Source organism: Dama dama, chromosome 18 (assembly GCF_033118175.1).
Source record: "Dama dama isolate Ldn47 chromosome 18, ASM3311817v1, whole genome shotgun sequence".
Classification (NCBI taxonomy): domain Eukaryota; kingdom Metazoa; phylum Chordata; class Mammalia; order Artiodactyla; family Cervidae; genus Dama; species Dama dama.
Genome location: NC_083698.1, coordinates 62,239,476 through 62,267,183, shown reverse-complemented (window position 1 = coordinate 62,267,183; position 27,708 = coordinate 62,239,476). Strand labels below are relative to the sequence as shown.

Sequence of the window (27,708 nt, the reverse complement as noted above, 5' to 3'; positions counted from 1 at the left end):
TTATTCCTTGGTTTTGTTGAGGGTGATGTTTGCTACACTTTTGGGCGGCTACCCTTCACCGAATTAGGAAAGTTCCTATTTCTGACTTGTCTCAGTGTGTATTTTTTAAAATAAGGAATATTATCAAATGTGTTTTGGAGACATTAATTGCTCATTCCTTTAGTGATGAACAATGGTAATATTCCAGTTTATCTTCATGATGAACAATGCTGCTGTGGGTATATTTGTGCATACCATTGAGTATGTATGAATGTGTCTTTAGAATATATCTCCAGGAGTAGAATTTCTGGGACAAAGGATATATACATTTAATATTTTCAAGGACATCAAATTGCCCTCCACATGTGGAGTATAAAAGTGCTCATTTCTCATGTTTTCATAGGTGTTTCGATTACTGAACTGTTCACCAATCTTATGGGGATAAAGATAGCTCATTGTTTTAATCATTTAATGTAACAAATATTGGGCTTCTCTGGTGGCTAAGTGGTAAGGAGTCTGCCTCCAGTGCAGGAGATGTGGGTTCGATCCCTGAATTGGGAAGATCCCCTGGAGAAGGAAATGGCAACCCACTCCAGTATTCTTGTCTGGGAAATTCCATGGACAGAGGATCCTGGTAGGCTCCATTGGATGACAAAGAGTCAGACATGACCTAGTGAATAAACAGCAACAACAAATGTTACTGGATTTTTTTTTTTTTGCACTCTTAGCATAAAACCTTTATGGCCCTGATCTGTTTGTCCTTTTAATGCACTGCTAAATTTTTTGTTTGTTAATATTCAGTTTATAGCTTTTGCATTGTTCTTTGTAAGTTCTCTGGTTTTAGACATGTGCCTGATCATGTGTGTGAATATGGTTTCTGTCCTTGTCTGGGTTTTGTAGCAGGGTTTTGTTCACCTCATAGGTAATTTGGGAGGTTTTCTTTTTATTTGCTTTTAAATAATGATGTAGCATGTAAATTCTATCTTCTCTAAAGGTCTTATGAAACTGGCTGGTCAAATGATCTGGGCTGGTGCCTTTTAATACACGCATCTTTGATTACTTTTTAAATTTTTCCTGAGGTCATTGTGCTATTCTGATTTCTACATCTTGATTTGACTTAATTTATATTTTACCATGTTGTCTGATCTTTTTCCTTGTGATGATTCAAAATACTCTACACATCTGTTGTCTTGTCCTCTTTCTCATCCTTCAATTTGTTTAATTGCATTTTCTCCTTTTGGAGGGACTAACGTATGCAGTTAGCAGTATTGACTGTGCTGAATTCCAAGTACTGATTAGATACTGAGCATGTAGTAGAAGGCAAAACTGACAGAAGCCGCCCTCCAGGAAGGCCGTTTATCATTCTGCTTGATCTGTGAAAGCAAAACAAAACCAAAAATTTTATATTTATTGATTATCTACTTTTTTTCCAATTTCTTTAATGAATTTTTATCTTTAACTTCCTTCTTTAAAGGAAATAGAAATTAAACTTGTGGTACTCTTTCCCTAAATTTTGATTTGAATGCTTAATTATTTTATTTTCAATATTTCTTATCTTTTAATAAGTTAGTGTTGGTCTCTACCTTTTTTCCTTGAGCCCTGCTTCACTTCAGCCAGGCGTTGCTGTGTAGTCCCCATTGTTATGTTCCTGTTAGTCACTCAGCCATGTCCGACTCTCCGCAATCCCTTGAACTGTAGCCCGCCAGGCTCTTCTGTCCATGGGGATTTTCCAGGCAAGAATACTGGAGTGGGTTGCCATTCCTTTCTCCAGGGGATCTTCGCAACCCAGAGATTGAACCCAGGTCTCCCACATTCTTTACAGGCAGATTCTTTACCATCTGAGCCACCAGGGAAGCCCATCGTCTCTATTTATTTACTCCCCGCCTTGTCTTTATTTATTTACTCCCCTCCCTCCTGCTCGCTCACCATCCACACAGCTTCCTACTTTGTTTAGAGAGCTTTTGTCCCTGACCTTTGTCCGAAGGTAAATGCTGTTGCTATTCAAAGGCAGTCCTTTAATCAATAATCCTTATTGTTCTCCTTTCTGGTTGTCGGTATTCAGTGACTCTGAACTTGGAGTTTCTCCAGAGGACAGCTCTCACCTCTGCAATAGCCTCTTCTCTGTTTTGCACTGTCGTTTTTCCATCACCCAGACGCTGTTTGTTCCGTCTTTTCCAGAAATTGCTCGCTTTTCCGGCTCACTCATGACAGTTTTTGCTATTTTCTCAGTACTCTCATGGAATTCTTTTTATCCCTCTCTTCTGTGGTTTCAGTGACATGGAGGGAGGCAGGGGAGGTGAATGAGTGTTCTCATGCTGCCATCTTATGTGTACTTATAATGCTACCATTATAAGTCTAGATGGGATCTTGACTGATGGGAAGAGGGCCTTGTTGAGGGAATAACAGCCAGTGTAGTGGCGGGGGTGTGCAAAGTCTTTGCTCAGAACCATTTTCACTGCTTTTTCTTTGCTTCTCAGGTTAACTTTGTGCTCTTCATCGGCATCATTGTCATCCTTGTGCAGAAACTTCAGTCTCCAGACATGGGAGGCAATGAGTCCAGCATCTACTTGTAAGTACCACTGGGTGAATGCCTTGGTTAAATTCCAACAGCTGGGTGGGCCCTGCACTCAGGACACAGGAGGAGAAGGCCTGGGCATTGCAAATTGGGTACCCTAGCATGGGCATTGGCAGGACTTCTTTTGGATTAAAGTGACTTGAAAATATAGTTGCCCATCTATCCTTCAACCAACCCAGGAGCCCCTAATCCTCATAGTGATAACATGGAAATGAGAGAGAAAAAGATGGACAGATCCTGTGTCTTGCTAGGAAAATCAAGATGGAAAAGGCAGATTCCTTAAGGTAGTTAGGGCGGGTCTTGGAGGATTAGAAATTGGAGTTGTTTTGGGGATCTTGGTTCTCAGGGGAGCTCATGACTGCTGTTGGATACAGTGTTGCCTGAAGTCCCCATTCCCAGCCCAGTGGGTACAAGTTGCTCAGTCCCCACTAGTGAGTGAGTTGGGCAGACAGTCTCCCTGGTCTGGGTACTGGAAGAGAAATTCTCTTTGCACCTTCTCTCGGGGCAGCTCTACTTCTAGGTCTGGTCATCTTCCTGCAACTGCCTCCTTCCTGGGCAGAGGAACAGCTGACATGTTTAGGATTGATGGTGTTCGGGGCAACCTCTTACCACTGAGTGTAGGCTTTCTCCACCTCCACGGTTTCTTTCCTCACAGTGTCTCTGCAGCCAGGTCCCTCACAGCTTATCCCTGCTAGCTCTGTCTCACCCCTCTCCCAGCCCTCCACCTAGGCTGAATCCGACCAAGCATCTTCCATCTCACCCTTCTTGCCTTGTAACCTTGACCAGCTTGGTGTGTGGGCTGTGGGCGCACTTCTGATGCTGGGGAGGCAGTTTGGTCCCCTGTGGTTGGCTGGAGGGGCCAGAGAGGGGCAGACTGAGAACAGTCTGTGCGGTGGAAGCCCTCTGTGTTACTTCCTCGGATTGAGAAGAGAGCAGGCTAGAAGGAACTTCGTCAGAGACCCCAGCCTGGGGTTCAGAACCTCGATGGCTGCCCAGAGGACAAGTGGGACAGCAGAGAGACTCCAACAGAGGCTTCCCCCACCCAGCCATTCTCCTGGAGAGAAGGAGAGGGAGGAGTGCTTGGGAACTAGCCCCGGACCCTTCTCTCAGCCTCCTTGAGACTTCCCTGGGTCAGTGGGGCTTGTCCTTGGTCCCTGCAGTCAGTCTGGGACCTCTTCCATGGCAGCCCTTCCCTGGGAGTGGGGATCAGTGCAGGGCCTGGCTCGGTCAGGCTTGTTTTCCCTGCATGTAGGATAATTACACTGACCGCTGCTTCCTCTCCTTTTTCTGGCTATCCATTCATTGTCTTTTATTTTTTCATGTTTTTGTGAACATTTACCAACCTTTGCTTATATGTGTGTGTTATGTAGTAGAAAATTGTTCATCCACATAAAGTCCCCTGCACTGAGGCGCTGCGGGGGCCAGCTCTCTGCAGGTAACTGGCCTGGAAGGATCATTCCTGCCCTCGTCTCCTGGAGCCACAGAACAGGGCCCTGCTGCTCCCCCTACCTTCTTGTCCAGTGTCAGAGACCACGTCCTTGTGTCTGGTCTGTTTCTCCCACTTGAGGGTGGTTTTGCTCCAGCATTAGCAGTTAGTTATCTCAAATGTCCTGTGAAGCTGGCAGGGAGCTAAGTCAGCGTCATCTCTCCTTTGAGTTCTTAGCAACCTTGGCTCCCCTCCTTGCCTCCCTGCCTCCTTGATTCCTAGTATAGGATCTGTTTCTTCTTCTGAGGTCCCTGGGACTTGTCCTCCTGGGGCTCCCCTAGCTTCCTCTCTGTCTGTGCGGGGACACACACGGACTCAGCTGCAGCCTGAGTAAGGACACTCTGCTGACCCCAGAACATTCTTTACCCAGGGTTTTGAAGGTGTATTGTAGACTGGGAGCCGTGGAGTCCTATAAGACCTTCCGAATGCATGGATCAGAACAGTCTATAATTAACACAGGGTTTATACACTTAAGTACAAATGCTTAAAGAACCAGCTGCAAGCATACCTCATTTTATTGTGCCTCACTTTACTGTGCTTCACAGATACTGCCTTTATTACAGATTAAAGTCCTGTGGCAACCTGGGTCTGTGTTGAACAAGTCTGTCGGCCCCATCTTTCCAATAGCATTTTCTTACTTGGTGTCTCTGTGTTATATTTTGGTAATGCTCACAATAATTGAAGCTTTTTTAAAAATTGTATTTGTTGTGGTGATCATTGATCTTTGTTACTGCTGTGACTCACGGAAGGTTCAGATCATTAGTGTTTTTTAGCAATAAGGTGTTTTTAAATTAAGGGATGTACATTTTCTTAGACATTTTGCTATTGCACACTTAACAGGCTATAGGATAATGTAAACATAACCTTTATATGCACTGGGAAGCCACAAAATTGATGTGACTTTATTGCAATATTCGCTTTATTGCGGTGGTCTGAACTGAACCCGCAATATCTCAGGGGTATGCTTATAGTTGGTTTGCTCTTATTGTGTCAAAAATCCCCATGAAACTTCAGCAAATTCTTAAAAATATTTTTTTTTAGAGAAATCTAAGCTTGAGCTCATCTCAAGCCCTAAAGATTAAACCTCAGGAGGATGTGGTCTGTAAGCCAGGTGGGATGGCTGACATAGGACAAGGGGGATCAGTTTTAAGTGCAGCTGCATGTTTGAGTGTTGCCAGGGTCAAGGAGACTCTATTGGTGAACGTAAGGGGTAATCAAAGCGGCCATGCTGCCGAGAATGGTGGAACATTTAAAGACACTTGCCATTCATTTAATGCCCACAGACACCCAGTAAATCTGGATTAAATATAATCCCCAGTTTACAACTGAGGGAACTAGTTATCAATGAAGCGGGATGAATCCAGTGGGAAAGAATGAAGCCGTAGCTACAGTGCAGGCAGGCAGGCCCTTGACTCCGAGCTTGCTTCCACCATCATTCCTCCACTCAAGGAATTTATAGGCAAGATGATAATATTAAACAAGACTTCCTGGAAGAAAAGGCCCCAGTGGGTTCCAGCCTTGTACAAAACTGCCCTACCCGGACTGCTTTGAGCTGGGAGGTGTCTTCTGCGGGGTGGGGAGAGGAGGGGACCATTGGGGAGTTCAGAAAGGGGCAGGATGTGATGGGAGAGGGAGATTTCAGAACTGTGTCTGAATCCCCTTGGTCCCCAGAGTTATGTGTTGGGCTGAGATCCTTTCAGATCTGCCCACAACAATTTTCTGGTTTTTCCCTCTGTTCCCAGAGCACATTTAAGCCTGGGAGTCCCCAGGAGGACCTGAGAGCACCTCCTGCCCATGCCCACAAGCCCACACTCACTCTTTTTCCTGTAGATTTGTTCCAGCTGCTCAGATGATGACGTTTGCCTCCTCTGCAGACCAAGGTGGTGCTCCAGACCCAACTCAGAGGACCTGTTGGGGGCTGGGGTTCCTGTAGCGGGCAGCAGCCCTGAGCCACCTCCACTCCCACTGGCTGCTGGGAGAAGGAGTGGCTGGGCTCAGAACTTGGGCAGTGGCCAGGCATGGAGTGTGGGTCTGGGTCCAGGTTAAGCCTGTGCTTAGGCTCAACGAGGTTTGAGGACAGGGGTTAGGGCTTAGCCCCATTCTGGGGTCAGGGTTAGCCTTCCTTTTCTTGGGACCAGAGTTTACCTCTGTGAGAAGCTGACTGGCTCAGAAAAAGGAGGGTGAGGTTTCTGTGCTGAGAGCATCTCAGGCCTGTCTCTGCGGGGAGCTGGCTTTATTCCCAGCGGTCTCCCCATTGCAGATGGGCATTGGAGCCGCCTCTTGAGTCTGGGTCAGGGAGGGAAACCTCATCTTTATTCCCCTCAGGGACCCCACAGAGCAGAGCTCCATGGCCCCTTGGGGTAAGGGAAGGAGGACAGACTCTGTGATGTAGTACATAGCTCAGCAGGGCTGTGACCTACCCAGTGTCGGAGGCACAACATTCGCCTCTGAAGACAGACTCTTCCCTGTCTAGGCAGAAGTGCAGCCAGGAAGCTCTTAGTCCAGGAACTCAGCTCACAGCCTGAGGCTCCCAGTTCACATGGGGCTCTGTCTTCTCCTTCCAAAACACCCTCTCCCCATCCTCTGGCTAGGAGTACCCTATCCTAACAACTCCTGTTCAGTTCAGTTCAGTTCAGTCGCTCAGTTGTGTCCGACTCTTTGTGACCCCATGAATTGCAGCACACGAGGCCTCCCTGTCCATCACCAACTCCCGGAGTTTACTCAGACTCATGTCCATCGAGTCAGTGATGCCATCCAGCCATCTCATCTTCTGTCATCCCCTTCTCCTCCTGCCCCCAATCCCTCCCAGCGTCAGGGCCTTTTCCAATGAGTCAGCTCTTCACATGAGGTGGCCAAAGTACTGGAGTTTCAGCTTCAGCATCAGTCCTTCCAGTGAACGCCCAGGATTTACTTTAGGATGGACTAGTTGTATCTCCTTGCAGTCCAAGGGACTCTCAAGAGTCTTCTCCAACACCACAGTCCTGTTATGGATTGTCAATAGAGAATGGTTGCCCCCATTTCACAGGTGGAGAAACTGAGCTCCAGAAAAGCAAAGTGGCAACACCTAAGATCAGCAAGTCAGTGGCCAAACAAAGCCTTGTTGAGCTCAGGTCCCCAAGCCACAGGTTAGGCACGAGGCACAGGGGGATGACAGGTCCTCAGTGGTGGGGGGAACGAGGGAGGTCAGGGAAACTCCAAGATCTGCTGAGTTGGGCTTCTGGTTGGAGTGCCAGTGTGGTGGGGAATGCGTCTCTGGGGATTGGGCCAGGCTCTGAGGGGGCACAGCATCTTAGCAGCAGGAGGGACCCTATGGAGAATGTTCACTTCAGGTCCCGACATTCTGTGGGCCTGCTGTGTGTCTAGCGTTATGCTGACCAGTAGGATCAGTAGGATGAGATAGACAAGGATCCTGCCTACAAAAGGTTCCCCTGCAGGGGTTTCTGTCTAATATCTGGGGGCTACAGTCCAGGCAGCCTTACATACAAAAGGCAGTACAACATGTGTGGAGTTTGTTTAGCTTGAGACCAAATCAAGGTCAGAAGAAACCATGTGCTACATCCCTGAGTTATAGATGGCAGTGCTTGACCTTTCTGCAGACACCCAGCAAAGCTGGGGCAGAACCAGGCCTGGGAGCCAGGGCTCCCTGACCTCCAGATGTGGGTGTCAGCCTTAAACCCACTGTAGGGGTCTGCTGGTTCTGATTCAGGCCGGCAATGCTGCTCTCTATGCCGCCTCCACCTGGTATCCTTGTCTGAGTTGCTTATCCTCCCTTGGATCTAAATCAGAACTGAGTTGATCAGCCCACCCAGGTTAATCTCTTCCTCTTGATTGAATTTCTTTTCTTTTTTTTTTTTCACTAATTGTAGTGACTTTTCAGTGATTTGGACATTTTTCTCATGCCTGTCTCTGGCTTTTCTGCCACCCTCTTTCCTTTCGGTTTCTTTTCATTGGATCCTTTTGAACAGTCACTGGAGGTTTGGGGGAAGGAGGGTGTTTGGGAAGAAGATCCTTTAACTTCATCCCTTCTCCCGGGAGCTCTCCCAGGCATCAGGTGTCCCCTTTGATCCACCCTCCCTGCCTCCCCTGTAGAGACACACATCTTTACTGGGGTGTGATTTCCCAGCTTACTTGTTGCTAAATGGCCTTTAGCAACATTTGAAGAAATCAGAGGGCCTATATTTACTGTATGCAGGGCCCAGAAAGAATAGGGACAACTTGGAAACTCAAGGAGAAGAGGTCTCGGAGGAGAACAGCTGAAGCTTTAGAGTTCGGGGTGAGAGTTTAAGCCTGGTGTGTATGAAGTGACCTGTGAGGTTTGGGCTCTCAGGCTCCCTGACTCTGAAATTTGTGGCTCACCTAGACCAAGGTTGAGGGGTGAGGCCACTTGCCGTAGGAAAGAGTAGTCAATGTTTCAATCTGGGCAAGGTAGAGAATAGATTTAAAGACTAGAATGGCTTCCATTTCTGAATATCCAACTAAGCTCTTTTAATTATTGAGAAAAACATACTTATGTGTCCATCTGTCTCTTTGTACATGAAACAGACCTTTGATATTCACTGAGGCACATGAAGAAACTTCTCAGATACATGACTTCCTCACAACAGTGTTCTGGAACTTTGATTTGCAGGGGGATCGCCTAAGGATTTTGTTGAAATGCAGATTCTGAGGCAGTAGGTCTGAAACTCTGAATTTCTGCATTTCTAAGAAATTCTCAGGTGATACTGATGCTTGGTCTGGATAGCAGAGCCTCATACCATCCCTCATCTGTAGAAGGATCTAGCAGCACCCACCTCAGAATCTGGCCTGAAGTGAAAGATGTTGTTAATTAAAGGAGAACCACACACCTGACTGAGGCCGGGATCCTGGGTGGACCTCAGCTTGCCCCATCTATGACGTGTGATTCAGATGTCCACCTCAGCAAAATGATGTGTGAGGGACCTTCAGACTTACTCTTACAGAGCTGGGATCACACATTCCAGATCCATGAATGCCAAAGGTCTGGGCTCTTTGGGCGTATCTGTTCTCATTTGCATCAGACCCCCGCAGGTCTGTCAGTTCACCAGCAGCTACTAGGAGCTCTGCCTCACGGTGCCTGACGAGGCTGTGTGAAATGGGCCTCTCCTTTGCAGTCTGACAAGACGACACAGCTCTTACTCCATCTCTTACATGTTTGGCAGGGCTGGGGAAAGAAAATGGGTTGTGCCAGCCCCAGGATAAGCAGAACTGAGAGGGGCTAGAAGAGATGGAAGTTGAGCCTCTCTGAGGAAATGACTCTGAGGAGACAGAGGTCTGTGTCTCCCCCGGGGACAGGTAGAGCTGGACAGGCATCCTGGGACCACCTGTGGATGGCTCCTTAAGGTGACTCGTTTCTGCAATCAGTGGAGCAGAGCCCGAAGGGTGTCCCCTCAGCCCTCAGTCCCTGCCCGTTGAATTTTTATGAAGAAGTCTAGCCAGCGCTGTGCAGTAGAAGCCTCAGCAGTGTTGGCAATGCACCCAGTCTGGGAACCACTACCCACCTGTGGCTGTTGAGCTGCTGCGGTGTGACTCAGGCCACTCAGAAATTGGATTTTTCATTTCATTTCAACTTACATGGTGTATGTGTAGTATTTATCACATGCATCTGCTCCATCCATCCTACCTCTTTTCCACTTAGGCCCACGCTGAGGTGCTCAGGGTTCGGTCAGAGGAAGGTGCTGGCAGAGGAGGGAGAGGGTGGGGGGATGACCAGTGGATGTTCCAGTTGGTTTTCACAAGCAAGCCCACAACTGGCCTGATTCCAGTGGTTTCCAGCTGCCCCTCTTGCCATGGGATATCTGGCAAGGCTATGCCCCGAGCCTGGAGCTAACTCTGGAGACCGCTCCTGGTCCCGTGTTGAGACCCAGCCAGGCCCCACTTCTAAACACACAAGTTCTCCCGTGAACCCCACCACCACCTGTTGGTTTCCCAGTGTGAGTGCTCATGTACGCCTGTGTCTGTGTGCACACGTGTATATGTAGGGGTGTGTGTATTTCTATGTCCAGAGCTGACCGCATCTCAGCCCTTAGCTTCCTCCATGTGACGCCCCTGCTCCGTCTCTACACCCCGAGCCGCTCCACCCACCCCGTGAACCATAACGCTCTAAGTTCCCACCTCAGTTTCTCATAGCCCAATGCCCCCAGCTGACAGAAATGCTGATCTTGTCATACCCAGCAGCTGCGTGCAGAAATGCTACTGCAAGCCACAGCGGGCTCAGCAGCACTCTTGCAAGATGTCAGAACTGTCCACCATTACTCTGTAAGTGTGCGTGGCGTGGCTGTGGCCGGGTGTGCTGAATGGGAGGGGGACGCATGCTGCTGCCGCCTCCACCTGCAGCTCCTGTCTGCCCAGGCTGGAGGAGAGTGGGGAGTGAGCCTGTGCCTCCAGCCCTGAGCCCTTGCCCGGCTGTTGCATGTTGACATCTGTGCGTCTTGTGAGTTCTCTGCAACCCTGTGGCCTGGGGTGTGAGGGGAGGTGGTGGGGATGGGGCTGTGGATGTCAAGGGAGCAGCTGGGGTGCTGCTGGTTCTGAGGAGGAAGCAGCTTGGAAGCCTCTGCCGATGCTGCTTTGACTCGTGGTCTTCCTCCAACCCCCAACTTCTCTGGGTTCTCAGCCTTTGCAGCTGTCAGATTATTTCTAAGAGCCTTGAGCTTGAATTCACTTAGACTGTCCTCTTGCGGGGGGCGGGACCCTCACCCAGGCACCTCACTCACACTTCACGTGCTGAGTGACTTACTCCCCACACAAGCCTTTGAGATGGGTACTTGTATTATCCTCTGTTTACAGATGAGGAAACTGAAGCACAGAGGTGAAATGACTCACTCAAGGCCAGTAGTTGGCAGGGCGAGGAATTGAACCCAGTGAGTCCTAAGCACTAGACCCCGAGGCATCTCTAGCTGGAGCTTCAGCCCCTATTTGGAAAGCCCTTTAAGTGGGGGATCCCACTGTCATTTGGGTGTCTCTGGCTGTAGGAAGTTCTCCCTTGTGTTTCTTAGGCCTCTTCTGCCCATCGATGCCTCCTTGGGGCAGGAGGACAGAGGCTAAGGGCCTGTGTCACTGTCTCTCTGGCTTAATCAGATCATAGGGTGATTCTGTGACTCTCCAAAGAGGGGTTCTAAGGTTCAAACCATATGTCCCCATTCCATTCCTCTGGTCCCCACTCTGAAGGACAGAGGTCCTCAAACTCTGAGACCCAGGGCCTTCCTCATCCACCTCCACTGCTGCATCTATCAGAAGGAGTCATTGGGATGCCTGGGTCGCTGGCAGAAGTCCCTCATTCTTTCTGGGCCTTCGCAGAGCTGCAGGGGAGGGAGGGCAGGGCCCTTGGGTTGCACTCTGGGATGCTAGGGGCTGGGAAGCGCCCGAAGGCTTGTTTCTCACATCCTGAACCCATCCCATCCACTGCCACCACAAATGCTGGAGAGGGTTGGCCTTTTGATTTCCAGGGCTTTCCTGGTGGCTCAGGTGGTAAAGGATTTGCCTGCAGTGTGGGAGACCCAGGTTCAGTTTCTGTATCAGCAAGTCCCCCTGGAGAACAGAATGGCAACCCACTCCAGTATTCTTGCCTGGAGAATCTCATGGACAGAGGAGCCTGGTGGGCTACAGTCCATGGGGGTCACAAGAGTCAGACATGACTGAGCGACTAACACTTTCACTTGTCACACTGCACAGACAGATCCCTGGAAACAGACCCATTTGGGGAGAGGAGAAAGGAGGCCAGCTGCCTTCCCTCCTCAACTTATTCAATTAAGCTGCTCTTTAAAGTAACCTCTTTAGTCAGGGTCACAGAGGGGCCCTCAAGATGTCCATGCTCCTGTGTTTCCAGACCGCTTTGCTTTTCATTCTTCAGCCAACACTCCCTGCTGTCCTCTGGGGCGAGGCTCTGGGTGCCTGGAGATGCGCGGGACCCGGGCTCCCAGGTCATGCCCAGTGTCCAGGGCCCTGAGGTGTATCATCTCAGGCCTGTGTGGTTGTACCTTCATGGACGCACACTTTCTGAGCACGGGCCCCATGCCTGGCAGGTGCTGGCCAGGGTAGATAACAGATAAATGAAGCACCACCCCTCCCATCAAGGAGCCACTTCTGAGAGAGGACAGAGAGAGGAGAGGGGAGGTGAGAGGCCAGGGCGCTCCGAGACCGCGGCCGGGCTCTGAGTGGGGTCCTGCTGGCCCCCACTCTGGTCCCGGCACCCCCAGGTCCTGCAGAACCGGCTACCTGTGAGCATGTGGAAAACTGGTGGGTGCTGGGCTGTCGAGGGGCTTTTTTCCAGGACTGAGCCGTGATCCACCTGGAGGTCTCCCCAGGCTATTCCTTCCCCTTTCTTAATGTACCTCCCCTCTGCTTCTCTCTCTTCCCCTTCCCCATCCTTTCCCTCTGAGTAGGCGTCACTCAGACTCTGTGGACTCTGCTTCTGAAAATCTGGAGCCCTCACATTCAGTGGAATAGTCTCTCCCAGAAAGGCTGGGGTCGGGAAGAGGGAGGGCACCTGGTGTAACTGCCCCAGATTGAAGGGCTGCCCCCATCTCCTGCTGCCCACCTCATGGACTGACCTCTGCCAGGAGAGGGTGAGGCTGAAGCTCAGAGGGCCCCAGGAGGCAGACTGCACCTGCAGGGTGGGGCTGGCTCTTCCAGGAGGCCCAAAGAGAACCAGTCTGCTGGGGTGGGTGGAGATGAGGTCCCCCTCTTGGAGACCCTCTGGGTGCCCCCCTGCCCTGAGCAGGACCCACAGGAGTACACGTCACCATGCCTCCTCTTGATGTTTTCCCATGGCTTCTGCACCCCACCCTCTCAGACCACAGTCCCACCCCACTGGGCCCAGGAGCCAGATGCAGTCAGAGGAACCGAGGAGAGCTGGCCACAGGCGGGTAGTGACGTTCCTAGGGCCGTTTCTCTCTTCCCTGTTCCACTCTCACCCCTGCAGAAAGCTTTCTTCACAACCTCTGACTCAGTTTCCCAGGTGGCAGGTTCCTCCTGCTAGATGGTGGTTGTTTACGTTCAGAGTCAGTAAATCCTTCCTAGCATCCCTCCCATGAGTCTCCCTCTGTGCTCTACCCTCTGGGCCCATATCCTCCCAGTGGTCAGCACCTCCCCACCACTCTCCATGAGTATCCCTGGCTAACCCCAGACTCAGAGAAGCTGACTGTCTCTGTGGTCCCCTAGGGCTGCTCTTTCCAGGCACAGAGAGCTTCCTTTCAGAGCTAAAAAACGTTTGTTTTGCTTGAGGATGCATCATGTTGTCTGTCCAAATCCCATTGCAGGATTTTGCCCCGACTTCATTTTTGCAGAGGGCTTCACACCTCCCCAGAGAGGTTTCTGTCAATCACATACTCACCTGTGCACGTTCAGTGGTTCCACGGGACACCGGTGTGGCCTAGAGGGATAGTCACCCCGCAGACTGAGGGAGGCATCCCCAGAACTTCCCAGGAAGTTCTGGAGGCTGGGGCTCTGTTGACCATCTCCCCCAGGACCCACGCCCTGGGAGAGAATCCTGAGGGCGTCCATGGGCAGGGTCTCCAGTGCTGGGGGAGAGGAGGGGCTGAGACTGTGGTTCTCTGCCCTGCACGGCTCCAATCCCAAGCCCTGGCAGCCCCCGGAGCAGACGGCTTGCTCTCTCCTGACAGACGACTCGCCAGGTCCACCCTGCTGCTCATCCCACTCTTTGGAATCCACTACACGGTCTTTGCTTTCTCCCCGGAGAACGTCAGCAAGAGGGAGAGACTCGTGTTTGAGCTGGGGCTGGGCTCCTTCCAGGTAGGCGTGGTGTGTGTGTGGTGTGTGTGCGTGTGGAGGGAAGAGCTTGTGGGGAGCCAGGTCCCTGGCCTCTACCTTGTTGGTGGTCCTAAGTCATTAACCTAAAACTCAGCTCTGAGTTCCCCCTTCTGGAATAACAGTACTAGATTAGAAGAGACCTGGGAGGGCCCTTCGTACTATCTGCCCTCTGGGTTTCCGTGAGAAGACATGCCAGTGCTTTCATGTTGCTGGTGATCTGGGAGTCCTGAGCCAGGCCTCCCTTGGGCCATCAGAGACAGCAGACAGCAGCTCCCTCTCCCTCAGCGTTAGCCCTGGGGATGGGTGGAGTGTCTCAAGAGACCTCTCTGTCCACATCCGACTTCCCCTTCTGAGTGCTGGAGCTCTGAGTTATCCAGGTTGAGGTCCGCAGCACAGAATCTGGTCCCAGGGAGCTGAATGAGCTGAACAGGGGGATGAACACCCAGTTACGTAAATAAGTGATCCAGGGAATAAGAAAACTGGAGGACTAGTAAGTCCGTTCTTGAAGGAATCAGCAGACAGGGCTGTAAATGAGTGAGGGAAGCAGAGTGAGTCGTGCAAGGATGCATAGTGAGTACGTGAACAGATGGGTGCATGAGTGGGTCAGTGAAGGCAAGGTTGGCTCCCTTGAATGTCCCTAGGATACAATGCCTCTCCCAAGCCCAGCTCGTTAGAGGAGTATTTGACCTCGATAGTTGAAAAGTTATTCTGTGTATCTGACTTGATTCTCTCCCTCCTCCCATTTTAACTCAGTTGTTTTACCTGATCAGGTTCTTAGCCTGGCAAGGCTGAGGGGTTTATTGGCAAAGCCCCAGACTGGGAGTCAGAGCCTGGGTTCCTATCTCTTTAGCACAGGAATTCTAAATGCACAGAATATAAGTCAAGAATATATGTAGAAGAGCCAAACACCTACTAGGTACCAGGAACTGCATGGTGTTCTGTGCGTTCCATGTACTAAGCTGTCTGGCCAACAGAGTGGGGAGGTGGTGGAGGATAAAGACAGGGCTGTTCTGTCCTGAAGGAGTGCTGCCCTCAGGGGGCTTGCAGGCTGGCTTGGGAGCCTGGAGAACACTTTAGGGTATGTGGGGAAGGCCTCTTCTAGAAAGTGGGACAGAGCTGGCCCTTGAGAATGGGAAGGATTTGAGCAAGGGAATGTGGGATCCAAAGCCAGGGCTATGGGTGAGAGGGAATGCTGCCACCAGCCACTTGGCTTCAGGGGTGTGGCCATCTCGGTGGGGGAGAACTTTGATTGTTTTACTGCAGGCTTCTGGGCAGGTGCTTACATCTCGGTCAGCTTATTTTTCTGCCTCCTGGTGTTGCTCCCCGCTCCTGCTGCCTCCCACACACCCTACGTGGGAGGTTCCTTGCTAGCATTCTCAGGTTCTGTTTGTTCTCTCGCCTTAGGGCTTTGTGGTGGCTGTTCTCTACTGTTTTCTGAATGGAGAGGTAAGTAAGATCCCGGCTTTCTTAGCCGTGGAGGTGCAGCTTGCTGGGGAGCAGACAGGAGTGTGACTGGCTGGCCACACAGGGTTGATCCTCCAGACCAGGGCTCTGCAGACTTCCAGCACCTATAGGAGGAGGATGACAGCCTCCCCCCAACCCCACCACCTTTCCTGGTGCCAGATTCCCTCCCAGTTTGCTGAGGCCCAGCATCAGGAGCAGAGACCTTCCCATAAAGGCATCAACTTCTGAGTGCAAACCCGCCTGGGAGGGCTCACCCTAAGACAAACCTTAGGAAAGGTGAACTGAAAGTGAGGAAGGACAAGGCCACAGGAAATGGTACCTACAGTTCTTGAAGCTGCTCTTGGGCAGGGGTGCTGAGCAGGGAGCTGTCCAATACTCGACACTGCCCCAGCACGCCAGCCTGCCTGCTCAGACCTGTCCCCTGTAGAGTGGACTTGATTGATTCTGGGGAGAGGCCTGGAGTCTTCTAGTAATACTCCCTTGTCAGGCCTCCTGCTTTAGCCTGTTAGGATGATGGTTTGAGCAGAACCAGAGCAGAGATGCTGAGATGGGAGAGGGCGTTGAATGGGTGGGTGGCTTTGGAGAGTGGGCAGAAGTCATTGCACCGAGCGCCTGGGTCTTGGCTGCATGACTGTGGCAGGCTTCCCCTGATTTTGTATCTGAGAAATAAGACTTTCTCAGACAACCTACAGAGGGGTTAGATAAGGATAAAGAGAGACAGACAGGGCCCTGCAGGTAGTGGCTGCGAGAAACAAGAAGTCCAAGCAGCTTGTCAGGGCCAGTGGTGGAAATGGGAGCTGGAACTGGAGGCTGTGGGTACTGGTGCCGCACAGAGGTGTTGGCTGGAGGAGGTTGGCATGTGGACTCTTACACTGGGCATGCCCCGCATGCACCATACTGAGAGCAATGTGTTGGGAGTTCACCCAGAAGGGTGCTTTATTTAGTGATCCTCAACCCTAACAGCATATTGGAATCCCCTCGAAAGCCTTAAAACATGTGGGAGCCCTACCCCAGAGATCTGGGTGTCACGGTTCAGGGGAATGGTCTGGGCATCTGGGTTGTTAAAGCTCTCCAGGAGATCCTCATCCACAGCTGCTGTTAATGGGTGTGCCCTCCTGGGAGGGCCCCAGGGTGCCCAGATGGGCGGGTGGGGTGTGAGAGGGTGTCCACCCGGAAGTGACCGCCTGAGTTGCCACCCGCAGGTGCAGGCGGAGATCAAGCGGAAGTGGCGGAGCTGGAAGGTGAACCGCTACTTCACCATGGACTTCAAGCACCGGCACCCGTCCCTGGCCAGCAGTGGGGTGAACGGGGGCACCCAGCTCTCCATCCTGAGCAAGAGCAGCTCCCAGATCCGCATGTCTGGCCTCCCGGCCGACAACCTGGCCACCTGAGCCCACCCTGCCCCCTCCTCTCCTCTGTACACAGGCTGGGGCTACGGTCGGGTGCCAGCCCACGCATGTTGTGCCTCTTCTCTCCCTTCGGGCAGGCCCTGGGCTGGGTGCCTGGCCCCCCGAGGTGGGAGAAGGATGTGGGGCACAGGTGGGTATCTAGTCTCCCTGTTTTGGCGCTGGCCCCACCCACTGTGGGCCCCTGGGCCCTGACCCCAGACATGTAAATACTCCTTAATTTTGGGAAAGTCATCCCATCCCTCCCCCTCTCCTCAGGGTCCCTGCTAACCTCAAGCAGGTCCCCAGATCCACCCCACCCCATCCCCACCAGCCTCAGTGATCACCTGACCCTGCGTGGGAGGCCTCCCATGAGCTGAGGCTGCTGACCTGGCTTTGGGGGCCTTGGGCTGGGGCCTGCCTGACAGCTCCCTCCTGCAGTGTCTGATTCTCAGTCTGGACTCTTTGAGTCTACTTGCCACCCCGTGGCCCTTTTCAGGCCTGGTCCAGTCCCCCAGGTTACCAGAAGTCCAACTTGGGTGGCCAGACAGCTTTTTGGTGCCGGCAGACCCATGCTTACCCAACATCTTGGTGTCCAGCTGTCCAGATGCCCAGCTCCTGGGCATCAGACAGTAGGAAAGCTCCAGGGATGTACCATTCAGAGACTTCAGTTTGGATGTAGCGCTAAGGCCAGAGAAAAGTTCTGGTGCTTTTCATTTGGCCCAAGGAAAAATTGCCAAGATCCAGAAAAGTGGATGTGAGTGGAATTCTGCTGCAAAGAGCTTGGAGGGATCTGTGAAAGAAGACATTCCCCACCTTCATTATTTTACCCCGACTCCAGGTAGGCAAGGGCTCTTCTGGAAGCTTCCCTCCTCCCCTTCCTGTCCCCAGGCATCACTTGCAGAAGTTTGAGAGACAGATGCCTCAGAGAATCTGCTCCCCAACCATACCTACCACACAGAACCCCCAAGCCCTCCCCTTTCCCATTTCCCTTGAAGTCAAGCCATTACTAGGATGAACCAGCCGCCTTCCTGTGAATTCTGAAGCACCATACACCTCCATGTGCCCAAGTCCAGGGACTGGGGCTCCGCTTCATGCCCGCTCACCCTCATGGACCATGAGGAGCCCCAGTTAGCCTCCGACTTGGGTTTAGCTACTGAAATCTTGAGACCTCTGCAGAGACTTCCCTCTGGCCATTGAGTCAGCATGGACGCCAGTGTGTCCTAGGGCTTGAGGGGGAGCTGGGAAACCCCACCCACCATGCCTGTTAGCAGAAGCTGCTGATGGGAGGGGTGACTGCACCCTGACTCCTGTCCTGATTGTCTAGCTGCAAGTTACCGGACCACGGCCTGAGAATTTAAAACGGGGCAGAGCCAGGTTCGGGGAAGGTGGAGGAAAGTGCTAGAGCGCCGTGGCCTCTATGTGGGACCCGCCTCACTTGTATCAGCTCATGGGGTTGCTGTCCAAGTGTTTTGTCGGCTTGTTTTGTGGTTGTGTTCTGAAATGCTTGGAGAGTTTGGGAGGATGGGGAATGTTGCTTTGCTTGGTTTTATGAAGAGGAAGGGGCCCAAGGGGCTTAGGGACCTGTTCCTCAATGCCTGTGAAGTGACTGGGGAAGGGCTTAGTGCTTGCTTTAGAGATGAGCCCCATATAAAGAGGGAGAACTGGCCTGCTTGCCCTGCCCAGGCATACTTGGCAACTCAGGCTGGCCATGGGGTATGTGGCAGCCCTTCCATCCTGCACCTGCCTCGTGACGCCCTTCCCTTTGTCTGAGTGCCTCGTGTATTACCGGAGGGGCTGTTCTCTGGCCACCTTGCATTTAGGGCCCTGTTGGGAGACCTGTTCCTGTCAGGTTGGAAGGATTCACAGGCTTCAGTTCAGAGAGACAGCATCCATCCCAGTTGGGCTCAGGCGGCTGACATTGTGGACGTAGCGCTCCCTGTTCTGGGCCTCAGTTTCTGCATTTGTGGGATGAGGTAGCTCCCAGGGCTTCTCCTGGCTCTGTGCTCCAGTAATTCTCCGGTTCAAAGCCAAGGCGGGTAGAAGGGCACTCATCACTGTTGTGTGTATCGCCTATGGTTCTGACATGTCTGTGTTTGTGTACGTGTGGAGGGAGGGAGGAGTTCTGTATATTTTCTCTTTCTTAGAAAAGGGACACCTGTCCCTTCCATTTGGACCCCACAGTGGAAGCTGGCGGCCTGGAGGGAAGGCTCAGGCCAGGGACAGTAGGGCAGGCTCCTGTGGCACTGTATGCAGACTCCTTCGTGTCCCGGCCGGGCCAGGGTGCCACGGTTGGATGGGCAACAGCTCCCCCCAGATCCTAGGAGCAGTCCCTGAGTGTGGACCCTGTTTCTTCATCCTCATGCCCACCAGCAGGCCTGTTTCACCATGAAGAGGAGGCTTTGATTTTATACATCTATCATCACAAAACAGCAAAAGCAAAATTCACCCCGAATCCCCATGCCAGGCTGCCACCTGAGCCCTGAGCCCACATCCTCGTAGAGGCTCCAGGTTCCTGTTGGTTGGTTTTTCCCTCTGAACAAATGCCTGCCAGCCTTGTGAGCAGAGGCAGTTGATGTATTTTGACTGCTCCAGGAGGATAGGCAGCTGTCCTTCAGGGTCACGGCAGTGGGGGGATAGTGTGAGGTCTGGGTATAACCCTTCCCTCTCTGACCTTTTTTTTTTTTCTTTCAAATTTGTATAATGGGCCAAAAGACTAGACAGTTTGTGTAGCCCACTGGATCTCTGAAATTCTTGTCGAAACACCAGCTATCTACTGGGAATGGCTCCAGGCAAAGACTGCGGTGTTTGCCTGGGCCTGGGACAGGTAGGGATGATGTTGAAGGATGAGGGGCTGAAGGGCCTTGGGAAGGGCCAGGCTGGAGAGGAGCAGAGTTATCCGACTCCATGCCTCTCTAATGGGGCTGTTTTTTTCTGTGCAATCCTGAAGGACAGAACTTGTCCAGGGGAGGCTGTTTTCCTTGGGATGAAGAAATCTCTCATCCTCAGTCATGACTGTCCCCTCAAGGAACAGGCAGTGTCAGGAGAGAGACTCCAGCCCTGGGGGAGATGGGTCGCCAAGTAAAGGATGCTGAGCCTGTCAGGGAGCCTGTGAGGAGTTGGAGAGTGGGTATAGGGGTTCAGGGCCTCTCTGGTGTTTCCCAGCATGATAGACTTCATGACTCCCCACCATGCCTAAGGCCAAGCCACTTTCTCTGTCTCTGTGGGCAGCTCTGTGACCCTACGCGACACACCCAGTGGCCCTCAGTGATTCCATCTCTAACCCCCACCCCTCCCTGAACCAACTTCCCTGGGGTACAGGACCAGAGAGCTGGAGCCAGGCTCAAGGCTCGAAATACTCCCAAGTCCATCATCACCCACCAAGAGTGCTGACTCACCGCCTTCACCTGACACTCTCCCTTCCCAGGAGGAAAGCTTGAAGAGGCTTTCTTTGTAACTCTCTGAGTACTCTTGACCCACTCAAGGCCACCCTAGAGTCAAAGCAAGGAGTACTTCATCATCATAAATTCTTGCTTGGGGCCCAGTGACCATGGATGCCTGCTGGAAGAGCTCTGAGCCGGGAATAGGGGACCTGGGCATCTCCTGGCTCTGCCATTGATCTGCTGTTTGGCCTGGACTCCTTCCTCATGTATCTCTGGGGAGACTCACAGAGCACTAGAGCTGGGAGGAAATTTGGCAATCTGCAGGTCAAGCCTCCCCCTCGGGCTGCTGAGAAAACACTGACAGGTGGGCTTAACGTGGTGCCTGTGCCGTGCTGGGACCCAGGATGCTTTACAAACCCGAGTGGGGAAATGGGCCTGCTGATGTGTGTGCCTGCCCTGCATGTGAGCCAGAACAAGACACCCAATAAAGCTTCTGACCAGAAAACATTCAGCCTTGCGCAGGAGAGGGGCTCTGGCTATGGAGGTTGTCAGGACTCCAGACTGCCAGAGGAGCGTGGAGTCGGTTTCATGACGGGAGACCTGTGTTCCAGCCTGGCTTCACCACCTGCCCTGTGCTCCAAGGCTGAGCCTTTCTGGGCCTCTGCTTCTTGATCTGAGAAACGGGAGGACCTGATTTTCAGTCTGACCCACAGGTCAGGAGTGAGGTTCAAGTGAGATGCCTTGCTGTGTAAAAGGGAAACTGCACAGATGTGAGCTCTTTCTGGGGTGAAGACCTCTGAAAGGGGGACCCTATGCTGTTTGTCAGCTGCTCTGAGCCCTCCTGGATTAACCTTTGCCTCATTTGTAAAACCACCAGCACTTGGCGGGGGGAGGGGGATGGGGGTAGGGGAAGGCCAGTGGGCTCTGATGGACACAGAATTCCAGGTTTATTCCCATCAGCTGGTAGGTTTTTCTGGAGATAGAATGAGGAGACTCCCAGATGGGTGATGTCAGTGTTTTCATGCCACCCCCATGAGAATCCTTCAAGGATCTGGGCCATCCTTCAAGTAGGCTGTGTGCCTGCCTTTCTCCTTCCCCTGAACTCGACGTCCTGGGATGTGTCCATGCTTGGCCTTGTGTGTCTTGTCTTATGTCTGTCTTCTGTAGCTTTGCCCCTGTGAGGGCTGGAGTGGGGACGCCACTGGCAGCCCAGACTTCAGGCTTGCTGTGGGGGTTGCACCCACCTGGGTCTCGTCTCCCACAATAAAGATAAGCCCCACAGACCTCACTGCTACTGCTGTGCTCACAGCCTTGTCCGGGATTTTAAGGATGTCAAACTGCTGTAGATGACTCAATAAACGTCTTCTCATTTTTCCTGGTGGCTGTAATTGGCAGATGTGGAGGGCGGAGAGGAGGGGAGGTGGAAGGGGAAGAAGTGTGATCCCCCAGAGGAATCCAGTCTTCAAGGTCCTGTGGCCTTTTCCAGTGAGCTTAGAATGGACTTGGAAAAGTAAAGTCCTGACCTCGAAAGAACCTGCAAGGATCATGCAACCTGAGCAGAATCGAGGTCACTTGGATGTTTTGGGGGCTCCTGGAAATGGAAGCAGCTCACCCCACAGTCCTTCTTGCCTCATGGTGTTTATATGTATGTTTTTTTTATGAGAGTGGCCCCCAAATATCCCCAAAGATTGCCTGAACTGATGCTTCATTAGCGCTATAGGTAACCACAGGTTGCCAGAGTCCCAACCCCTAATGTTTCTGGGTGCTTCAAATCATCAGCCCCACCAGAGCATTTCAGTGGAGCCCCCATTTCCTTGAGTTTCTATTGATTTTCACAACTTCCAATGCCCATAGTTATATTAGACTTTTTAGTTTCTAACAACAGAAGGTCATGTTGGCTGATAAATCAGAAAAAGAGGTCAGCAGAAAATATATTGGGCAGCTCGTAGGATTCTTTTGAGACTGGAGAAACCAGAAAAGGGTCTCAGGCCTTCCTGTCGCCTGGAACTGACGGCAGAGCTGTTGACTGCTGCTGCTGCTCTCAACCCAGGGATGGCTCTTCCGTGCTGGGGACCAGCCTCACGGTGACCATTTTTGATAGCAAATGGCTTTGCTGTCACTGTCTCCAGCAGCTTCAATTCCCCATCCAGCCCCTTTGCCTCCAGTTGCTCACGTCTGAATCCAAGTCTCACATGAGTCCATCAGACTGACTGTGTTCTCTCTACAATGAGGCTGGAAATTTGACTTTTCTGGGTTCTACCTTGGGGAGGTCAGCCTCATGTATTTGGAGAATTTATAGATTTAACAATAGTGTTTAAAAGTCCTGAAATGATAAATGCCGACCACCACAGGCCTGAGATCTGTGGCAATTGCAGAGCCAGCTCCCTCCAGTGTTCAGGTGGGCCACTCTGAGGAAGTCAAGTCAATGGAAGGATAAATCCCAACCCACCTGCATATGGTTCCTACAACCAGACAGACTCCTCGCTGAAAGCTCCCAGGTCTCTGGTGGGGGTGTGCCGCACAGCTGGGGGGCAGGCTGGTTCTTCTGTCTGGGGTCACCCCTGCTCTTTCCTCTCCAGGTCCACACAGATGATTCTCCTAGAGCTTAGAAAAATATTCTCACCGATGTGACCATGATGCATTGGGACCCTACATGTTTCATTCTCAGAGAGAGGTCACACTCAAGAAGTAAAGATAAAGGCTTGAATTCCATCTTAGACTTGAATTTCTTGGCACCCAAAGACTTAGTACAGATGAGCACTTATTAAATCCTATTTCCTCTATCCATTCCCCCCAGTTGATCAACTATTCCAGCTCTCTTTTCTCCCAGACCCAGTAAAGTGTACCTTCAACCCTAGTTATTCCTGATGATGCTCTCTGCTCCTGGTAATATGAGCAATTCCTTTTGGGAACTCAGTGGTTCTCAAGTTTTAGCATGCATCAGAATCACCCAGGAGGTTAATAAAATACAGATTGCTGGGCCCACCTTCAGAATTTCTGATCCAAGTTTGAGCTAGGCATGATAATTTGCAATTGTAAGAAGCTCCTAGATGTTCTACCTGTTCTACCTGAGGACAGGAGCTGGGCATCTTAGCCCTTTTTAGGAAACCTTGGAGCTTGACAGTGATTAACTTCCCCCTATGGGGAGGACAAGCAGGAACATCCACAACATGAACTTTAATTGACTTTTTCTGCCCAGGCCACTGTTTTAAGGACCAAAAGCAGAAAGCTCCAAGAGAAAATCAGCCCATGGATGTCCATTTATTTTCTTTTTTCCCATTTATTTTCAATTAAAATAAGTATAAAACCATCCCTGACTCAACTAGGATTGAGTTCAGTATGCTATAGCAGAAAACCTCCAATGAAAAGTGACTTTGAGAAGATAGAATTTAATTTTTCTCACATCAAAGTAGTCCAGAAGAGGCATTCCAGAATTGTATAGTGGCCATGTGGTCTCTCCAAGGACTCAAGCTTCTCCCTTTCTGCTCCTCCATCCTTAGCGTATGACTTCCAGGCTCAAGGTCACCTCATGGTCCAAGAAAGTCTCCTGGAGATCTGGATGTCTCCAGACTCAGGGGAGAGTAGAATAAGGCAAAAGGTCCTTCCTTCTAGTTTTTGAAATTTTCTTTTTGGAAGAAGCCTCACATCTGCTTACATCTCATTGGCTCACAGTTAACCACACGGCCACATTTCAACACAGGTGATGGTATGCCCCTCCTAGGAAAACTGGGAGAGAGAATGGATGCTGGCTGGCAAACAGTAGTTTTGCCATAGTCTCAAAACCCCAGGTCTTTCAGAATTTAGGTGGTGGTCACTGAGCTCGTCCACATTGTGAGAAACTGGAGGCTAACTGAGAACTGTCCCACTGCGAACAAACTGGAGGATGCAGTCTCCAACTTGGACCAAAGAATATCTCGTAAGGGTCCCCAGTCAGAATTGAGGGAGCTGCTTACATCCACTCACAGGAACCTACTCTGGTGTGAAGTGTGAGGTATGAGGGCATGTTTGCGTCACTTCTGGTTTCCTCCATCCTTCTTTCTCTCCCACGGCTATGTTTCCTGAGTGGATTCTGCTCCCTTGTGGCCTCTATGTTATTTCATCTCTTTTTAATTTGGAGGATCATCACAGTGGTGATGTAGTTCAGATTTTTTTTTTTTTTTTGGTCTTTTAATTTTTGTCAGTTGTCCTCCAGTGAACCCAACTTAGGAGCTTCTGAACTTCTCAACTATCTTAGACTGCCCCCTGGTGGGTGTCTGTCATAGCCATTCTTCTGATCAACATCCCCTTCCCCTCTCCCCAGCCCAATCCTAGATATAAGATTAAGAATTGGATGTGTGAAACTCAGTAACCAAGAGTTCTTCTAACTTTTAGGATGTGGTCTTATAGATGCTCATATGAAGATAGTTTTTCTTGGCCTCTTGAATGGCACCCCACTCCAGTACTCTTGCCTGGAAAATTCCATGGATGGAGGAGCCTGGTAGGCTGTGGTCCATGGGGTTGCTAAGAGTCAGACACGACTGAGCGACTTCACTTTCACTTTTCACTTTCACACATTGGAGAAGGAAATGGCAACCCACTCCAGTGTTCTTGCCTGGAGAATCCCAGGGACGGGGGGGCCTGGTGGGCTGCCATCTATGGGATCACACAGAGTCGGACATGACTGAAGTGACTTAGCAGCAGCAGCAAACTTCTACAAAGCATAGGCTGGGGGTGTCAATATTTTTAGAAGGAGGATGGTGGCAATAAGGCTTGTGCCTTTTATTTACTCAACAAAAACCGGTTGAGCATCTAGCTTTTCATTCACCAATTATTCCTTGACAGTCTACCATGTGCCAGGAGCTATTCTGTCACTGGTGAGCATCACCGGTGAGATGAGGGCCCTGTTCTCAGGAACTTACATTATAAGTAGAGAAGAGAAGAAAAGAGACAGTTTCAGATAGAGGGAAATGTTATGAAGAAAATTAAGCGGCCAGGACCCACCCTACTCCAGTATGACCTCATGTTAACTCATTACATCTTCAAAATCCCTATTTCCAAATAATATCACATTGATAGGTTCCTAGAGTTAAGACTTCAGTGTGTCTTTGGTGGGTGGGGTGGGGACACAGTTCAGTGCCCAGTGATGGGAAATAGAGTCTGAAGTTTCACAAACTTCACGATGCTTTGACTGAGATGATATGGAAAAGATGGGGGTTGATGATGGATATGTGGGGCAAGATAGAGTGACAGCCTCCTCTCACCCACAGTCACCTCCTGGCACCACCGATGGGTTTCAATAATAATAAAGGAAAAACATGTATTAGCCCTAACTCACCCTGGCCCTGATTTGGTCTCTTTTTGAGTATTTCTCATGGAAATTGACTGGCTCCTAGTATTCCATCGCCTGCTAGATCACAAGCCACACAGCAGCATCCAGATCCTTAGAGGGCTCTGTCTCAGCTGGTGAAGCAGGAAGAAGTTCATTCAAGCAGGTTGAACACTGACCTTCTCTCACTGTTCAAACAACCCCAACTGTCAAAGAAACTTGAGAGCCCATTTCCAAGCAGAACCAAAAGCAAACCAAAACAATGTTCTGATAGCCACATACACTCGTGGATGCCAGAAGACGCATATAAAATCATCATTTACATCTTTTATTCTGACTCACTTAAACTCTCTTAGGGATTGGGAATGATGCCTCAGCTTTAGTTGGCTTATCCCCCACAAACTCAATGGAAAGCATCTTTGTTCTGGAGCTCAGGGCTTTCTGCCAGGCCACCCCACTCAGTCACTCTCCTCTCTCTCCCCCTTACAGACATCCCTTCCTCCCTCATCCTGGGTCCTTCCTCTCTAGATCAAGAGATCTAGACTCAGGTATGGCTGGGTGGTCAATGTTTTCCTTGAGCTGATATTTTTTTGGAGCTCCTGTCTTTTGAGTTTCCCTGACAGTTGGGAATTTTCTGTGGTTTTATTCTCAACCTTATTCTCTTTAGACACTCTCTCCATGGGCAGAAGCATCCATTCCTATGCGTTAACCTTGATCTCAGTTGGTAATCCTGACTCTCTATTTACCGGCACAAGCTACTGGCACAGGCAGGGGCCGGTGCAGTTAGTACCATGGAGAGAGCTGAGGGAACTTGGCTCCAGCACCACAGACAGTTCCAGGACACTGTACCTACTTGAGAGCAGATTGTGGTCAATTTATCTTATGTGAACAAAGACACATCTAAGTTTTATGGAGCCTGAAACATGTAACTTGGGGAGGTCTTCTTTAATAAAAAGTGTAGAATTTTAAATTCAAAAGTAGGTGTAAAAATGAATTTTTTTAGAAAGAGAAAAGTTGACAGCTATCATAAATATTACAAAATCCAGAAAAATAACAATATTTGTATTAATTATGATAGTTTTAACCTACTTTTTGGCAGTATATTCTTTGACTCCATCCTTTTTGGACAAAAGTTTTTATATTGTTTTCTAGACAGATAATTGAAATATAATTTAGTCATATGATTAATCAAAATATGTGTTTTATTATTCATAGTTTTGACCCAGAACTGAGAACAGAATCCTTCACCTAAAATTTTACATATCTGATGACTGGAAAATTTTTCCAAAGCCTGGCTCTATATATGTCAATATTTGTGTCTCTACCATTACTCAGAGTGCCGTACACTGTAGAATATTCCATGTTATGATCTCTGACCTTCTGTCTTTGTATGTAATGCTAAGTGGAATATAGGATATTAACAGTCTATATGATGAAGTAATAATATACTACTTAATTGTAACCCAAACTAAAGGTTATCTCCATCATAACTTCCCCTTAGCGGATCTCCCAAGTGCTCATGGTCAGTTCAGCACTACCACACATGTGAGATGGTGTTCAGTGTTCGGTCTCTTGTCGCATATTGTGTCTTGACTGTTAGAGCCATCTGATGCAGCTGCAGGGGGCATTTGGCAAGTAAACTTTTCCATGAGACTTTGCTCTTAGGCTTGAGTATTAACGATGGGGGAAAAAGAGAAAAGGAAAAAAAAAATAGAGGCAGAGAAATTATAGCAAAGACTTCTTCACTTTCTTCCGAACAGCTTTTCATGAGCTCAAATCTGGTTAAATGCCTCTTTGATGTTTTCCCATAAAATTCTGTACTGAAGCCACATTGAATTCTGAGCATTTATACAAGAAATATTAATGGGACATCTACTAGGGTTTATGTGTTTTAGATGCCTGGGACTGAAACTGTGAGTTAAAGGTAAGAATTTTTTTCTTATTGGGAATGCATTCTAATCAAGAAAGCAGAAAATACATAAGCAAACAAATATGTCCCTAAACTGTTACTATGTATGAGATTTAGAACAGATGCCAAAGGCCGACTGGGAGGAGGAGGGGTCTGTTAGGAAGCACCCCTCACCCCACGCCCCACAGGGTAGATGGCAAGCGGTCTCTTCACATGAGAGCTCATCCCAGCCTCCCAGGGATTTGTGACCTAAAAGTCACCTGATAGTGGCAGGACAGGCAGCTGATCACTTTGTAGTCCTTATTGACCCCGGTTATTACAGGCAGTTTCCAGTACCTTTAGGAACCGTGAGCCTCTCTCACCAATATCCAGGACTTGTCCTAGCTTGCCCTCTTGCTAGAGAGCTGAGTCCAGGCAGCAGAAAGAACTGGCAGCTGGC

General features: G+C 50.2%; 1 protein-coding gene across 1 annotated transcript in view; it reads left to right on the top strand.

Moving 5' to 3' along the window:
- ADCYAP1R1 (ADCYAP receptor type I) overlaps positions 1 to 20,931 on the top strand; it is a 60,868-nt gene extending 39,937 nt beyond the window's left edge. Inside the window, exons 13-17 of the mRNA XM_061165424.1 lie at positions 2,457 to 2,548; positions 10,230 to 10,313; positions 13,676 to 13,805; positions 15,228 to 15,269; positions 16,490 to 20,931. Of these exons, the coding sequence (XP_061021407.1) occupies positions 2,457 to 2,548; positions 10,230 to 10,313; positions 13,676 to 13,805; positions 15,228 to 15,269; positions 16,490 to 16,678 (537 nt within the window). The 3' untranslated portion in view covers positions 16,679 to 20,931. The remainder of the gene's footprint in view (positions 1 to 2,456; positions 2,549 to 10,229; positions 10,314 to 13,675; positions 13,806 to 15,227; positions 15,270 to 16,489) is intronic.
- The last annotated feature ends 6,777 nt before the right edge of the window (positions 20,932 to 27,708 follow it).